This window comes from Fusarium mangiferae (genome assembly GCF_900044065.1).
Source record: "Fusarium mangiferae strain MRC7560 genome assembly, contig: FMAN_scaffold022, whole genome shotgun sequence".
Lineage (NCBI taxonomy): Eukaryota > Fungi > Ascomycota > Sordariomycetes > Hypocreales > Nectriaceae > Fusarium > Fusarium mangiferae.
The window spans coordinates 282,780-300,817 of NW_024573942.1; the positions used below are offsets into that span (position 1 = coordinate 282,780).

General features: G+C 49.3%; 3 protein-coding genes across 3 annotated transcripts; 2 read left to right on the plus strand and 1 right to left on the minus strand.

Moving 5' to 3' along the window:
* Nucleotides 1–4,309: 4,309 nt before the first annotated feature.
* Nucleotides 4,310–5,835, plus strand: FMAN_14168 (uncharacterized protein; the record flags this gene model as incomplete). The annotated part of the gene is made up of 4 exons (XM_041825594.1): nt 4,310–4,592; nt 4,647–4,748; nt 4,793–5,592; nt 5,641–5,835. The coding sequence occupies 4 exons, from the start codon at nt 4,310–4,312 to the stop codon at nt 5,833–5,835; spliced, it is 1,380 nt and encodes a 459-aa protein (XP_041690959.1).
* Nucleotides 5,836–8,764: 2,929 nt separating this feature from the next.
* On the minus strand, nt 8,765–9,814 carry FMAN_14167 (uncharacterized protein; the record flags this gene model as incomplete). The annotated part of the gene is made up of 1 exon (XM_041825595.1): nt 8,765–9,814. One exon carries the CDS (start codon nt 9,812–9,814, stop codon nt 8,765–8,767), a length of 1,050 nt encoding a protein of 349 aa, XP_041690960.1.
* A 2,095-nt stretch (nt 9,815–11,909) lies between these two features.
* FMAN_14166 (uncharacterized protein) lies at nt 11,910–12,713 on the plus strand (the record flags this gene model as incomplete). Its single annotated transcript, XM_041825596.1, has 1 exon — nt 11,910–12,713. The coding sequence occupies one exon, from the start codon at nt 11,910–11,912 to the stop codon at nt 12,711–12,713; it is 804 nt and encodes a 267-aa protein (XP_041690961.1).
* Between the last annotated feature and the right edge of the window lie 5,325 nt (nt 12,714–18,038).

Consider the following 18,038-nt stretch of genomic DNA (forward strand, 5'->3'; position numbering starts at 1 on the left):
TGAGCAGAATGCTGTTTCAAAAGAGCTGAATCCATGTCAATTCTGCTTCCACAACCAGTCGGCTCTTCGACACCTATATTAGTTGGCGTACCCATCGCCTGGGAATGCGTATAGCTAGTTGCTGGGACACAAGTCGAGTTGGCGGGGCAATAGCTCATAAGAGCCACGACTAAAAGCCTTCGATGTTCAGGTGATCGAGATCTATTTACAGTCATTCCGAGTAGTGGTTTGCGGAGGGTGACAGCAGGTATCAGCAAGGCTGGATTGTTCGTAGGGAAGGCAAAGGGGTTCGTGGGGACGGACTGGAACCTATACTTTTTAGAAGCTATCGGTGTGGTTGTAAAGGATATTACGCCACTCATATAGATCTATAGAATTAATATATGCTCATTCCGTATTTTCACTAGTAACTACTCCAAGTTCGCTGATAATTTAAACTTGTTCCATTCTGACTCCACGCATACCATTTCCCTACTGCCCTATGTTCTGCGAGTTAAGCGGGAACTTCGTTTGATGTGTGCAACATCGCCGCTCAGTTCCTTTGTTCAACCCCTGAAGGTATCAAGTCCGAATTTAGGTCATCAAGGTGTAGCTTTGCCGGCGGCTATTTACGAACGTATCACTTGGTGAGAAATGGGCTGGTGATTCGACTTGCGGCAACCTCTTCAGTCTGTTTGCAGCTTTATATTGACATATCCCTCATGGCAAGGGTGCTGGCAAAGCCTGCTGTAGATCAGACGTAAAGGACCGCTAACTGATTGGTTTGTTCTCGTCGACACGCCCAGGCTTGCTGCCAAGTTTGAGGCCTTCTACATTGGTCTTTCTCATTGTACGAGCGTCGGCCCGGGTTCTTATCTGGTAAAGGGCCCAAGTTGCCGATGTCCCCTGAGTAGAAACAATGGGCCCAGCTCCTCTCCTCCAAGCGCTTTTAGCTTCAGAGAATAGACAATCTTACGAGAACTCCTGCTGGTGAAAGCGCACTGCCCACAATATTTTGGCGATGAAGACGTCAAACTCTGACCCAACATAAACGAAATTGACAGAGGGCTTGGGGTTAACGCGAGGCTGTCACCGGGCGCTGGCGGAAATATCTCGACACCAAGGACAGCACTCGCCTGGGCACATCTGACACTGCGCTTACGCATAAAACGTGCTGGGCACTTCTTCGGAGTTTAATGGGCGATTACGTTAGGCATTGGTAGTAGGGCTATTCCAGCTACGTTTAGAAGATACGCCTTCTCCGAATGACCTCCACTTGTTACGGCCCTTGAGTACCTGCCTCCCCTCCCTTCTTATCCAACGGCGCATGTTATCTGGGATACAGTAGTGAAAAGGCAGCCTTGGGCATGCATGAGTAAAAGTTAGTTATGCGCTACCGGAGGCTAAGCTCGAGCTTAATGACAACTGGGCTACTAAGGGTAGCCGCGCGCATATTGGTTTGTTTCAAATCGCATGCTGATTTCGCCAGCCGCGGCCAGGTGGAGATTCATTGGGAGGCTGACACTTTCTTTGTATAAGTGAGGGTCCGACTTATGTGATGTGTGAACATCTTGATACATTTCCAATCATTCAATATATTCTGCAAATCCAGGGCGCCCAAGAACGTGCTTTCTATTATACAATATTCAGACATGGCTTCAAGGAGTAGGGTTCCTTACAGCAACAAAAATACCACAAAGCAAGCAGCGAGAGCCCCATACGCTTTCAAATCGCGACGCGCAAAGGCGGCCAAAGCGACAGCAGTCTCGAGGAAAACTTTAGAGAAAAAGCAAAAGGAAGAGAAGCAACTGAAGAAATATATAATGGAGGCAAACCAGATCCAGTCCTTAGGCGATGGCGTGTTCATAGCCAAAATAATGCCTTATTTTCGACAGGAAATAAAAGGATCGGGCACTTTGTAAAAACACCCAGAGCAAGAAGGAATTCCATGGAAGGATTCGAAATACGTTGAACTAAGTATGCGGTACCTGGGGGCGAAAAAGGCGCAGTGAGGCAAAATGTTACAAGTAGCACTCAAGGTATGGCAAGCTACCGATGAAGGCTAATACGTATGTAATCCAACACCGTATATCACGATGAACCTGAGTGCTAATGGGAAATAGGCAACCCTCGTTGGCTCAATCTATAAAGGTCAACGGAGGGACAGCGGCATGTGGTAAAACGGACGCGAGACATTTCGAAAGCTCCGACAGGGGCGTATACAGCTTAACAGTGCAAACGAGCACACATTGTCCATGTCGAGAAATTCGGGCGGGGTACACTGCTCAATGAGCTACCACTTCAGCAAACTTCCCCTCGCTTTTCAAACAACTCTCCCGCCATGTCAATACATACGCTGCTCCGTCTTGCTTTCACCAATAAGCATATCGGTAGCAACAGCTAGAGTTACTCTCTCGTCTAGTTCTGAAGCAATCAGTATGTTACAGACTTGGACGCCGGCTATGTCTTGTTCGCTGACAGCCAATCCGGCCTCGAGTGCACCAAGTCCTCCGCCAGAGACGAGCACAGGCTCAGCGATGAGCTTCCGACAAATACTCCCTCGGTAACAGACTTGAGCGCTCCACGACGAGCTTCGAATCGCTTCGAGGAAGAGCCCACGGCAATTTCCAGCGGGAGAGTCTTGGGAGATGGCGTATTGTGATCCGGGTGGTATGGGATGGTAGACTTTCCTGGTTGGCGGAATCGGACGGAAATAGGATGTATAGGGTTTGGCAAGGCATTGAAAGCTTGTTGGCTTCTATGGAGTCAGTTGCCCAATCCATCATCATGACGATAATTGACAGTCATACGGGACCTCGCTCCGGAAACGCTCTACCCGCGATGTATCGTCTGTGCATTCTCCCTCCACAGTTCTTCTCCCCTCCTTCTGGACCGCAGGTAGATGCCATATTCCATCTCCAAGCGCTGTAGCCTTGTCTCAACGAGTTTCGTGCCGATACTCCTACAATGTGTTCGTGAACCTCCTCAATCGACCCGTTCATCTGTTGTACAAGTGATTTCGATTTGCCACTACGTCTCGGACGTAAACCCGCGGTGTCGAACAGGCGATTATTGGATCACTTTTGTAAAGCCTTGCACAACAGAGTCATCATCTCGTCTGGAAACAGGTTGGAGGGATGGATTTGGTTCAATTGTCCGTCGTCTACATCGCAAACTCGTCTCGAGTATCGCCGCGGCCGTGATGTTTGGCTAGATTTGGTTCTTCTTCTTGCGATTCTGTACAGAGGGTTTGTCAACTTTCCTCGTCAATGAGTCTAACTGACAATCCCTTCGATGGGTCGACCAGCACGCCTAGCGATGAGCTTACCATCACATATGTCAAGCAGAAAGGAAGCTGCGCATTCAGAGCAGGCTGAGCTCTTGGCAATGTGCAAGATCCTCTCGATACTGCAAGATCGCTCCTTTCTCGTACAATGTGGGGAACGTCCTGGCTTTCATCAGGCAGATTGGCGACCGGCCACCTGGAAAAGCGTGACGTCTAGAGACGCTGTTCAATTGCCTCGTGGCTGATGTGACTACCGGTATGCTCGAGGTACAAGGTTACCATCGGTTTGTGTACTCAGTAATGGATGTCACTCGTCATCGTCATCAGAACAGGTGACGAAGGACAAATGGAGGGGTTATTTGTATGGGACGGCCGTTCTCTGGGATAGGCAGGACACATTTGGCTATTTTCGGGTGTCAAATCGAGATGGATGGAGACAGGCAAGACCTGGAGATGTAGTGCATGAAGGGCCAGTAGCGCGGCCATCCGACGAGACACCCATGATGGTGGTGTGAAGTTGGAGAAGCATGTGCATGCAATGTCAGCAACAAGCCACGTGATTGAATGTCGTACTCTGCATTGAACCCCCTCTCTGTCCCGCCATCGCCATGGGACGTGAGGTGCCCAATTGGCCTCTGAGCGTTTTTGCTTTTTCCACCTTGAATCCAAGTTTGCCTGGCGCATTGGAAGCGTCAGATGCATATCCATGGAACTTTTGTAAGATATTCTGTGCCACCATTACAAACTACCTAGGCCATTCTAGAGACGGCGTGCATCTCATGCTGTATGATGTACCCATGTGTTTCAGCAGAATCGAACGGGGATACATCCCACTCTCTCACGCTCAATGCCTATATAACAGGATCAGTTCCCAAACTGTGTCTTTATCTCGCATGCCTGAGCGTCCAGCTTGTTCTCCGCATCATTGAGAAAGCCAAGTTTACATCTTACGAGGGCCATCACTAGTTCTAGCAAGGCACTCCAAGAACTAAAACGTCCCTTGACTGGTGATCCCTTCCCGAAAATCGAAGGATAGCAAGCGTTATGAGCAATCAGGCGTCCACCGAAACTCATCATATCGAGCCATGGAAACTCACGGCTTCTGAAGCTCTTGGGAAGATCCAGGCAAATGAGACTTCAGTCCAAGAGTATGCCGAGTCCTTATTTGAGAGAATCAAGGCACGCGACGAAGACGTCAAAGCGTGGGCTTACCTGGACGAGAAGAGGGTCATGCAGGAAGCAAAGCTTCTAGATGAGATCCCTAAGAAAGATAGAGGACCTCTTCATGGACTTCCAATCGCCGTAAAAGATGTCATTTACACAAAAGGTCAGTTGGCCAGACCTGCACCCATCACCAAGACCGGAGCTTACTGTTGCACAGACATGCCTACTCAGTTCAACTCGCCACTATACGATGGCCATTTTCCCGAGACAGATGCTGCTTCCGTACGAATCCTTCGTCATGCTGGTGCCCTCATCTTCGGTATGTTCTATATATGCTCTGCACACTTGCATCTGACAAGTTAGGTAAAACAACTACGACTGAGTTCGCTGCTATCCATGTCGGCCCCAAGACTCACAATCCTCATGACCCTCTACGCACCCCAGGCGGATCGTCCAGCGGCTCCGGAGCTGCTGTTGCCGATTTTCAAGCTCCCATGGCTCTTGGGACACAGACAGGCGGCTCCCTGATCCGCCCCGCGTCATTCAATGGGATCTATGGGTTCAAGCCAACCTGGAACTCTGTGTCTCGCGAAGGTCAGAAGATATATGCTCTTATGTACGACACTCTTGGATGGTATGCACGATCTATCGAAGATCTGATCCTCCTGGCCAATATCTTTGATCTTCGAGACGACGAAGACGACGATCTGTCTTTTCAAGGCATCGCAGGTGCACGTTTCGCAATCTGCAAGACGAGCATCTGGCCCATGGCTGGTCCTGGAACGCAAAAAGCTCTCGCCCGCGCTGCAGATCTTCTTAGATTACACGGGGCAAAAGTTGAAGAAATTAACCTCTCTGCTGAGTTCGATGATGTGCCAGAGTGGTATCGTATTGGGCTTCACACCGAGGGCCGTACCTCTTTCCTACCAGAGTATCGAGTTGGAAAGGACCAGATCGGCCAAGTCTTGATCGAGCACGTCGAGAACGCCGACAATTTCACTCACAAAACGCAACTAATGGCTAGCGATAGCTTGGCTGCCATGAGGCCTGTATTCGACTTTATTGCCTCACAGTATGCAGCCATCATCACACCGAGTGTACCAGACGAGGCCCCTGTTGGTCTGAAGACTACAGGAAGCCACATTTTCTGCGCAATGTGGAGTGTACGTACAAACTGTGTACGAATCCTACGAAGATTAACAATCGTGTAGGGCCTTCATGTCCCAGTCCTGAATGTGCCAGGCTTCAAGGGTGACCACGGCATGCCCATCGGTCTTTCCCTCGTCGCACCACGATATCGTGACCGCCACCTCTTGGAAGTCGGCAAAGCGGTCGGTGAAATCTTTAAAGCCGAAGGTGGTTGGAAGAACAAGTTGGGCGACGGAAAGACAAGGGGACCATGCTAAGAATAAGAGGAAAATAAACGGAAAATGAATGGTCACCAACATGTCGTGCACGTATTGTCGCCAAACTTGCTCACATATTGCCCGAGACGTAAGGGCTACAGTGACGTGTAGATTGAAGCAAAGTCCTCAAGTTTCTCGGGACAACTCGTCGCAACGCACACAGAAGAAAACTCTCATTGAAAGAATGGCAAAGCAGCAAGTGTCAGGCCAGGAGGTTATGGTGGGCGACTGTAGGGTACTTCAACCAATGTGCAGTGAGCGTTATGGCAGTAGGGTCTGACAGTCCTTGTACATCTGAGTCATAGTTTAGCAATGTCTGGGATGAAGGACTCTGACGAGTCCTCAAGCCTGGAAGGAAGTTTTTGCGCGACTTTGTGGTTGTAAACCCTTTAATCTCGATTTCTGCAGGATCGCATCGCTGTAAGGATGATATGGGGCGACACAGCCGGATGAGGGGCTGATGTGAAATGACGCAGGCGGGGTCTTGATTTTGGGGTAAGTGATCCAACGCCTTCCCCCACTTCGCGTATTCTGAACGCGCTTTACCACGGTCGCATTCCACATTAGACGCGTAGCTCAAGGCGGCTCACAGGACTGCGCACGTTTCGCGTCGGCACCGGCATCTCCGTCAGATACGGTGCGGCCGGGACTGTGGTACATTCGTCACACCAGTCCTTGTTATCTCTGAAGCTGGCCAATGCATTGAGTACATGAGAAGCGCTGGCTAACATGAAAGACCCGAAACGGATGTTTCTAGACGTCCTTGGCAGGGGCCAGCCATTGTGTCCTGTTTCCAGTGCACGGAACACGCACGACAATGCAGCGTCATGAAGTCATGGATGGCGATTGAAATGAAAAATACGATAGCAAGCATCCTGATGAGATCAGTTCGTACGAATAGCGGAATAGTATAATTGAGACTGGGCGTCTGTTATCCGTCGAGGGCAGAAATGCTGGGGCATTGTAGACAGTGATCAGTCCAGCCTAGCCTAGTTAGGACTAGCCTAACAAGGCCGCGTTGTGCGCCTGTGACGTTGGACGTTGCACTGCCGCATTTCTCGCCACGGGTGACTAAGTGCCAGGCCAAGAACTCGTCGTCAAGGCATACTCCCTGCCAAACTCATTCGAAAGAGCCATCGAAGCCACGTTAGCAGTCATACGTAGCATGTCGCGGGAATGCGAACCTATCGCCAACGGCGCAGCACACGGAACCCAATTCTGGTATAAGTTCTAAACACTGTATGGCTTTGCGGCAAGGCGCAGCGGAGTCTCTAACACTGAACCTTGATTCTTGATTCCCTTCGAGGACCTGCTCTCGTTTCGCGGACTCATCAAAGACCCTCGCTACCTCACATGTTGACTACGATGTCGTATTTACTATGAAGAATTTAGGGACCTATAATGTGACGAATGTCAGCAATGTCTCGAGATATATTAACAGAGTCACGGCTACATTCTACAAATTGATACCTATTCGACAGCTTACCGGGTGCTTGAGGGACATGAGCCCGTTGGACGAGCACCGCGGAGTTTCACGCGAGTATTGGATGTGCCAGTATGGGGACAGTTTAAGACCAGGTCCCTCCTCCGCAGCAGTATTAATCCGAACCTCATGTGTATCGTAAAGTATTGGACTGGTGCATCTGCCGAGTCTCTGTGTCCGCTTCCAACATGCAGGCATCCTCGAGCATGTTGATTCACTTTCCATTTGTGGCCGCGTGACTGTGTTTGAACTTCCTGAACGGGACGCACTCCTTGAATTTATGTACCTTTTCAAGATGTCTCGTACGCTCATCCCAGACCTGATTTGTCCCGTGTCGAGGCGGATTATCGTCGCTCAGGGCACCCGTAACAGGGCCATTGCTAGATCGCAGAAACTCATCACCGCAGTAGCTGCAAATATCAACTTCGTCAGGCCTGTTTTTCGATTCGTGAAAAGCCTTATCGTATCCGGAGAGAGCTGAGCATGACCACGAACGTCTACGGGCATGGACCGAATTTTCGTGACGCACTTTCTCGTTTTTCTTGTTGAGACGATTTCTGCAGATTCAACATCCGAATGGCTTTTCGTCCTCGTGGGCGCTAGTCGTTGGTCAACATCGGATTCATACGTCAAGCGTCCCACGCGGCCTGAACAGAGCAGGCCCGTGGGATCCGAGATCGGGTCCCACTTGAGTTCTTCGATCGTATCACAACTCTTTGGTTTTTTGCAGCACTCGCACATGAAGAAGCCCTGCACTTCAGTTGCATTGTGTTGCTGATCGGCTTGTCCTGGGCACAACTTATCAACTGCAGTGCCAACTGGATGACTGGAACGACTACAAGCGATATCTGCATCATGAAATTTATGGACGAGAAACACGAGGAGTATGTTGACAAGATGAAGGCTGCCGCCCCTGGTTCAGACTTCAGTGTCCTTGTCCAGTTTCAGCCTGTCACCGCTTTGATGGCGAACCATGCTCGAGAGAACGGCGGCAACGTTCTTGGCCTGGAAGATGTTACTGCTGATGGCCCCATGCTCATGTGGCTTATTGCCGTTACCGTCGATACGGCTGCGAACCAGAAGAAAATTGATCCCCTAACTCTAGATAGTTCCTTAGATTAATGTCCAAGCTTAGATTGCAAGAAACATGCCAGATCATATTATCACCAGAGACCGACGAATGTCAAGAATCATGACTATACTGAACTACCGTTCGTCAATTGTAGCAAAGTGCTTCAGAAGTTCTTGGTAGACTACCTCACTCATGTCAGTAGCATGTGGTACTTTATTCGATACTATAAACGAGGACAATACCTGGGACAAGCTCGACTACTTGATGTGTTAGTTCAAGACACAACCAGAGTAACGGTCGCAATGCACATTATGCTGGTTGATTGACTGTCTGTCTAGTGCACCATACTAAAATCGATTCTAGGTAGAATTCTTTTACTTATGCACGACTGTTACAAAATGCTCCTTGATGTTCTGCTGCAACTGTAGCAAGGCAGGTTTTGTCAGGTCTTGGGCGTCGTGGCCAGCATGGCCTCTATAAAGCAAATCATCAATATTTCCTTCGCAAAATCCGTGCTTGACAAAACGCTGTGGATCGTAGTTCACCGTTTCTAACGCCTCAGAGACCTCGTCGATCTCTAGCAACCCGATTGCTGTCCCGTGTCTGACGATCAAGTCTAACAGGAGATCATCGCCTTTCAAAGCTTGATAAACTGCGTGCTGGAGGAACGAAACTGCTGTACCGACATCTGGCTTCCAATACGTTGATACTAGATCACAGCCCCTCTCGAGAAAAAGAACCCAGATGCGGCTCCACCGCGGATCGAAAGAGTCAACAGGCAGGCGGCAAGCTGCCGATTGTCCATCGACGTCGGGAAGATTAACATCAGCACCGCAGTTTATGAGAAGTTCAACGCAATCAGCGTTCTTCCCGTCTACAGCACGCATTAGTGCTGTTTCATTCTCGTGACCACAATAATCCACATCCGTTGTTGATTCAAGCAGAAGCTGGACTGTGGAAGTTTCGCCATCATAAGCGGCCCGCATCAGTGGAGTGTGCCCATCATCCAGGTTCGTGAGGACCCTGCGGTTTTCGGATATTATCATAGAGAACAGTTGCCTCCGCAAGTGGCCGAACTGGAGCTCATCGGGAATAAGTCCATCGCGACTTTTCGTTTTAAGCCCAGATATAAAGACATGTAACTGATCGTCATTGACACACGCGCCCTTCTTGATCAGAGCTATGGCGCAGCGAAAATTTTGTTGTTTGCAGGCCAGGTCTAAAGGAGTTGTTCCAAATTCGTCGACTGCTTCTTGGTTGGCATTTTTATCGATGAGATATTTCACCATACTATCAACCGTCTCATCATAGCAATCTGTTGTGAGATGCAGGAGTGTGCGGCGATATGGACCAAATTCTGTGTCGATGTAGAAATCCTCAGGCGCGCAAAAAGCAGATTGGTGATGTAAAGCTTTTTCGAACATTTCGAGTTTGCCGTGTCTGGCGGCCCATGTGAGAGCCGTGGTTGCATGGTTTCGCCATAAATACTCATGAACAAAGGAGAAAAACCTATTTACCCTTAAGAGATTGTAGATATCATTGGCAAATAGGTAGCTGAGTATGTGATTATTGATCTCGGCAGGCAGATTGTTGATATTCATTATTTTCGATTTTGCACCCAGTTATCAGTAGGTGACGTAGGTGCATTTATGTTTTAGCCTTTGCACCAAGACGGATAAAGGGTTGACCGCTCCGTAGCCTTGTGTAATATCGATGATGCCTGAGGCACCTACCCTGCAGATTAGCAGGGCCTCTCAGTCCAGGACTCAGTGGGGCAAGCCAATGTTAGATTGGTGGCTGGGGATGGGCTCCACTTCCTTTATTACGATATTACTCTTGTATCCAAGAGAGGGGTTTCACCCCTCTCTGACAGATTGAACAAGAATCAAGAGAACAAGTCAATAACATCACAACGTTTGAATCCACACTTAATATGCTCACCCCATCGTACTTACGCGTATCCAACAGCCAATTAGCAGTTCGGATCTCAACACTATGAGTAAAGCTCTTGCTCTATACGAACCAATGTAGGAAACCATCAGTAGATGCCTCGAACAGCAGATTTGAAGGTCAAGCAGATACAACACTCAGTAACCCCTTTAGAGATGATACGTAAGACATACATTTACATTTAGAATGGAAGAAAATCCGAAAAGCCTGGTCGAACGCAGTCTTATGCGAGTCGAAAGAATCAGACTTTAACTGGAGACGTTTAAATCATTATGCGAAAAGAAAATATAGACCCTTCAGCAGTATTCATGGCTAACCAGGCGATTTTCAACCACGTGCAGCACACCAAGTACCTGGGGAGAGAAAATGTCATCTTGAGGGCCTCGGTCGAACACAGGGCCAACGCGTCGGCAGCGATGGCCGGGGAAACGATGGATCTGAAGCAGCTTATGACCCATTATCAGAACGAGCTGCAGACCACGAAACGGCGCAACCAGTCGCTGAGTGCTAACGTTCGGCAGCTCTCCAATAAGACGAAGGACATGAGGGCCAAGCTGACGAAGGCCGAGACCGACGCGAAGACCATGAGTCAGCGCAAGCAATGCCTCCAGAAAGACCTTGCCGTTGCCCAGGGAAAGCTGAACTTTCTCGAGAAGCAGGCGCTCTACGACGCCCGCGCTCGCGACGAGACTGAAAAGGACCTGGTCTCGGCCAGAAAGGAACTAGAGACGGGAATTGCCAGGGTCACCACAGGAGGGAATCAGACTTTAGCGGAAGAGTCCATCAATACGAAAGAGCAGACTACCGCTAGTGACACGAGGCATAAGAAGGGCGAGGACGCCAAGGCACCAGATCGGGGAGGATGTATGTCAACTTTTTGCTGGAACATGATCTAGTTGCGGGCTTATTCTTCGCCAAAGAGGCTGAATCCGGACCCTGTGACAAGTCTCTGCAGAAGCCAAGTAAAGTTTCCATACAGATCGCAGAGTTATCGGCCGTGAAACAAGCGCAGGAAACGATTCTAGCGGATTTTAAGACGGATAACGAAGCAAGGAATGGTGTTCTACGAGATTTTTCGCGTCGGAGAATGAGGCAGAGGATGACATTCTGAGAAGATCTGTTGCTGCTGAAGCCCAGAAAGAGCAGCAGGCGAAGAGAGAAACCTGGGAGATAAAGGAGAGCGAAAACCAAAATGCGAGACAGCAAGACAGCGACACACAGACGAAGGACGAAGATGCAATTTGAAGACGAGTAGAAGCCGGGAGAAGCCGAGGAGACACGACTGGCCCAAGAAGCTGGAGAGGAAGAAGTACGAAGGCAGGAAGGACTTCGTCGTGATCCCCCCTTCTTCCCCAACGGCTGGCTCAAGCAATCGAGATACAGCTTCGACGAGATACAGATTTTCGACTATGTCGAGAGTATCGAGATGTGTAATGATCGGTATTTCTAGATCGTACATCTGGCTACTCAGCTAAAAGACATCTTCTTCGACTTCGACACCGCAAAGCGGGATGCCATTATTTCAGTGTGCCAGGGATCTCATCGGTGCCGCAACTTGGGCCAAGCAAGATGATGCCGCAGATCATCGAGCGCGACAGCGGCTTTAGGGTTGCCTTTGTTGATCCTTCTTTCCACGCTGTCAAACTCGAGGAAGAGGAGGAGAGATTGACCAGGGCAGAGGAAATGCGGAAAGATAAGGAAAGACAGGACGAGGAGAAGAACGCTGAGGCTGCTCCAGGTGCGGCTGCATTTGTTGACGCGGAGACTGACGGCAACGCAGAGACTGACGGCAACGCAGAGGAGGCTCATGACTTTCGGTGCCCCTGCGGCGTTGACGTGGTCAATTGGGTCCTGGGATTTTTTATGTTGGTGTTCAATCGTGCCATTGGACTGGCTCGCTTCAGAAATCTTGGTAGCGGAACGGACCCGACCGACGCACTCAGCATAATAGCAGAGACTGGCGATGATGATGACGCGACTTCGACTGTCGATCTGGAATTGAGGAAGGCCACCCGTACTGCGAAGGCCATCGCGGCTGCTGAGGAGCTATCGAGTATTGATGATTACGAGCCTGCTGAGTCCGAGGCATGGACGACACTTCCATCGCAAGGCGTGAGCGATCTGGAACATACGAAGGGCAGCAACGCAGGTCCGGACGTAGAGGCAGTTGCAGCCGCAGCCTCCGTCGGTGATCCAGCCTTGGACACAGTTGAGTTTACCCAGGAGGTGCTCTACAATGGACTCAAACCAGAGAAGCACGATATTGCCATCAAGCGCTGGGGGGCTTCGATCAAGGGGCCTGGCGCAGACGAGAACGCGGAGGGATGGTCACTCGTTAGTGGCGACAGGCTCAGAGACGAGGAGTCGGATTGAACGGTCCAATCGGGCAAGTTCTGGACAAGGCCAATGGCCTCGCGCTGGTTCCTCAATTGATGGGGATCAACAGGCTGGGTCGATGCGATGTGAGATACCAGGAGGGCATGCATTCAAACACTGGGCAGCGAGGACGAGCACAGGATCTATTCTAACGATAGTTCTCTATGACGATCGTGTAGTAAACTGAGTCATTCGGAGTGGTAGGGAGGAGGGGGATCAGACAATCCATCCGGATACTTTCTAAAAAGTCTACGCAGGCTCGGCAAGGCAGCCCTTCTTTTCTTTCCGGCACTGTTCCTCTTCTAAACCATTTGCCTCTTATTTTTGCAACCTTTCACTACGTAGTGACTAAGTCGTGATTCCCTAACTTATTCCTTGTATGGGCCTCGCGGCAATAGGATCTGGGAATGGCTTACTTGCTTCCCTCCACCTGCTAGAGTATGCCCAATTTTCCCATACGAACGATTAGACTTGAGTCTCCAACGAAATTGCTAGTCTCAGTTGACTAGTTCCTGATCTCAAAACGGCCGTAAATTCACTCGGCAGATAAAGCCGGTTGGACAAGGTGCGAAATAGCCTGCAACTACACCCAGCCGGGAAAGAGAAATAGCTAAGGGACGACCTAAATACCTGAGTGTTCGCCAAGAGAACCGCCAATTCGTAATCCGAACTCCTTGATATTCCAGCCCTATTCGATAGACGTTTGAGGGACATGCAAAACAAGCGAGACTGAATCGTAGTCGGACAACTAACGACAGAATGAGTCAAGTCTGACAAGCAGAAGAAAAACTCTGTCTCTTTCGGTAACCTCCAGCTTTCAGCTTAATTCAATACATGTCTCGGACTTTATTGATAAACTTTTCAGTAGAGTCGGAGACAAAAATCTCCAACGTATCTCATGACTCCAACTCTATACGGAGGTACATGTGCTAATACAAATAACAAGAATGGCCCGGATGCAGAAGGATCCCTGTTCCTGCCGTAATCCTTCTGACCAGTACGGACCGCCTGAGCACGCCAAACACGGGAAGTGTCGTTGATGATTGCATAGCGATGGAGACAATCATCTTCCAACAGTCGTCGAGCTTGTGCGAGCCCGCTTGCTTCGAGTACTCGCGCACTGTACACCAGGATGTGCGCGTTCAAGTGGCGTTGATACTATAGGCAAGTCAACGGCTTCGTCATCAATGACTCAATGCTACCAGGAGGCTGAGACGAATTATCTATCCTTAGATTGGGAGAAATTTTCCGGGAGGAGTCTTCGTAGGTTCAGAAACGGAGAGTTGGAAATCTGAGGAGTTTGTCAACTCGAGATGACATCATGTAGCAATGATGTTCAACGAGGCAGCTAAATGCAATCACACTGTTCGCCATTCAAATCACATATAACCTGCCGAGACACGTGCGAGCGTATTTGTGAACAAGTGTCATTAGACTTGACCAGTGATTTAGTACAGATAGTGCATTGAGGAAGATGAGATAATCGGATTTGGTGAATAAGGAGATCAAAGATTACCGACTGAAGAACCTTAGAGCTATTCATGGTAAGTTATGTTTATGACTCACACTTGTCAAAATCTCGTTTGCTGGTGCTAGTTAGACAATCGAGACTGTGACAAAGAACAGGGTAGCCTCTGCATCACATCGCGGCTAACTATGCCAACGCAACACCAAAGCTCGAGCAAAAGTCCAATAGACTTGGGATCGACGGTGTTAAGATCAAGGAATTCGAGTGCATAACCTAGTCAAATTGCCAACGCAGCGGCCACAGGGTATCAAGACCATCCAAGTTTGACTCTGCCATAATCATGAGACTCTGCAAAAGTAACGCCCGTTCATTCGCAAGCACACCCCCTGTGCCTTGCATCTTCTTCCTTAGTTAGTAGTATGTTCTCGTGTCAAAGTTTACGACGCCCGCTCCCGTAGACTGAATGATGGGGACGGGGACAAATACCAGGGTAATCTAGATTGTAGTCTGCCTGCTAGGTGAGCCGGAACACAAAAGAAGCGTCTATTCCATTGCGAAGCATGCGAAGATTCAGAATCTTTGGATCACTCATACACAATCAATCATGTTTATTTAGGCGTGCAATATGAACACGGGATATCCTAGAATGTGGCGCTCTTTCGGATCCCCTGTTCCATAAACTTGACCGCAAGTTCGTTGCCGGTTATACATAGTAGAAGCCGCCCCCTTGGGTTATTGTTGGCTACGTCATACTGTGATGAGGCCCGACACGGTCGCATGGCTGGCCTGTACACATGGGTCTTGAGTCTCTCAAGTTGCTTCCTCTGACATAGTGTTGAAATGACCATACCAATTGATCCCAGTTCGATTGCCAACACGTGGGGTTATGCTGAAGGGTCTTGCCTTCTGCCTAGCCTTCGTGTTAGCCAACTGCAAAGCGTTGCCATGTCTTCTCCCTGTTCTTTTCGGCGATAATATGCATCTTAACTAGACATAGTGGTGAAGTGACCCCTTGCCGCACTCCCCATAACAGTTGGCCGGGTACGCAAATTGGTCGATTCCTGAACACACTCTTCGAGGAACTTCCAAAAGGCGGCTGAAAGTCTTTTCATTTGGTGCTTGTCCTCCATCTCTTGACCAAGCTATCCACAACGCCATGGCCACACCAACGGGCCGCATCATTGGGAGAGAAAACGAGGATCCTACCGGCTCTCAGCCTGCAATCACTGGCTTCTGATTGTCACACCGCCTTTTTCGTGGGACACATACTCGTGCTCCTGAGTTTTTATAAGAGTGTCATACTGCCATCCATATTATTCTGTGTTTTTAATTCCAGTCAACCAAGCAATACGTAAGAAAGAAAGAGCCCATCTGAGGAGATATTTGACCGCTAACATAAATTCGTTTCTGACTAGGCCATATTTACTTACTTGTCACTGCCTCAACTTGCATTCAAGCCTGTCCTACATGGGGCAGTAAACAGCACATGCCGTCTGCAAAGAAAGCGCCAAAGTTGGCGTGCGAAAGAATTATTCAGTGCCGCCCTTGCGATCATGGGTGTTACTCGCCTGAGACTAACTCTCCGTGCCACAGATGTGGCAAACAAGTTCCCATTCCACTATATATCGTCGAAAGGCCATATACACTACAGGCAATCGCGGTACTCGACGCTCAGGATTCCGTAAGAAGAGCTGTGGAAAAGCTTGGCAACCCCACAGTTCCTGCATCTTGCCCAGTCGCTTCGGTCGTCAAGTTTGAGTTGTCTGATAGTTCCATTTGTTCTATTGTTTTGGTAGTGGACCTGGAGCCCGGTATGACGAACACCTCGGAGTGTGCCCTCGAGAACGATCCAGTCACATTTCTTCACCGATACATGCAGTAAGTAAATTGGCCGACATGCCGTACTCGTCATCTTTTTTGTCTTTTGTGCTCATCACCCAAGCAGAATCATTCTCCATGTGCTAGACGGTCATAGAGCTATTATCAGCAGCTCAGAAAGTAGACCTCAAATTATGGGACAACATGGCAGTTCGGAATCATTGGACGAAGCAACGATCCCATCTTGGAGTGATGCTTGGTGGAGAGAAATGCGTGCTCGAATTAAAGGAGAGCTGGATGCGTTACATGTGGTCATGTTATTTGAAGCCAATCAAGGTTGGTCCCGTGGATCTTTGGATAAGGAAGCGTTGGAAAGACTTCGTCGTTTTCCAATCCCTCTTTTTGTCTCCGGAGAGACCATTCCCTACCTATACAATTTCCAACTGATCAGGTTCGATAAGAATCCGACTTATGTTGGGAATTGAGTCACTTTCTTGTTGGCTGCTGGTATGTCGCATATTTACACACCAAGGGAACTAGGAGTCGCCGGGACACTTCGCTCTGTGTCTACTATAGAACTCGAACTTGAATGTAAGAATGAATGTGGCTTTTCGCTTTTATGAAACATATTCAGTGCGTAATTAACAGGGGAACCGCCAATCCACGCTCCTTAGTGATGGGCAATTTTGGTTTGCTGAGATTCCGGTCCTCATCGCTAGACGTTTGAGGGTCATGCAAAGCAAGCAAAACTGAATCGTAGTGATATGGGCCGCTCAAACATGTCAGACACAGGAAGTGTTGATGATGATCTCGTGGCGATGGAGGCAATTATCTTCCAACAGTCGTCAAACTTGTGAAGCCGCTTGCTTCGAGCACTTGCGCAAGAATTTTGACGTTATACACCAGGACGTGCGCTCTCAAGTGCCATGATATTACAGACAAGTCAATGGCTTCATCATCCATGAGACACTCAATGCTATCGGGAGGCTGAGACGATTTAACTATTAACTTCAGAGGAATTGTCTGGGGACTGTTTAAACGAGGCAGTTACAGACGGAGACATACTGCATATTCTCACCATTCGCCTTTTAAGTCAGATATAACCTGCCGAGATACGTGAGTATGCATCACCAGAGGCAAAAAGAAGGCCATGTTCGAGGTCGCTCTTTGCTGATCCAAGCTGGTCCCGAGGCGTCTTTTATCACATGACACTCACATCCTGCGCATCAGCCTAATCTCAAATCCTCGGTGCCTAAATAAAGACACACAATTGTCAGCGTCTTTGTACTGCTACTGTTTTGCGAGGGGTAGAGCTGCATCGGAGCACTCTAGGACTTCACAGCCTACTACTACTACTGTACGGATAACGACGCCTGAGGGAATCAGAGATTGTTGGTTTGACAAAAAGTGTGTGTGGAGGCTGGTTAGCTTGCCATGATGGCGGATCCAATAGGGGCCGAGATCGTGGTGGAGCAGGATGACACCCCCTTTTCGACGCCAAAACGATCGGATCGAGTGATGAGAGCGACGAGCAAAGTCCGAGACACCGCGCGACAACTGGAGGACACTGAGGAAGAAACGCGAAAGACAACCCGTCAGACGACGCGAAACATATCGACCGAAGAACAAATCGACCGACCGGCCGAGGCCCGAAAGAGTAGTGGCAGCAGCGGCGATGGAAGGGCCATGCTACAGAAGGCGCTGGATCTCCTGGTGGAGTCGCACAGGGAGACAAAAAGATTGCAGGAAGCGCTGAGAGAACAGATGGAAATGACCAGGGAACTKCAGGRRACTGYTGCAAAGCAGGGAGAGATGATGGRCGAGATGGGCAAGCAGATGGCCGAGATGAAAGAACAGATGACCGAAGAACTACAGCGGGTCCGCGAACAGCTCGAAACTATTGCGACGAGCGCAACAGACGGACCACAACGATCATACGCTGATGTCACACGATCYTCGACATCTATGCCTTTAACCGATCCCAGAACCGCGACCTTGACCATTCCTCAGGTCCCTATGGACACGCTCTACTGCAC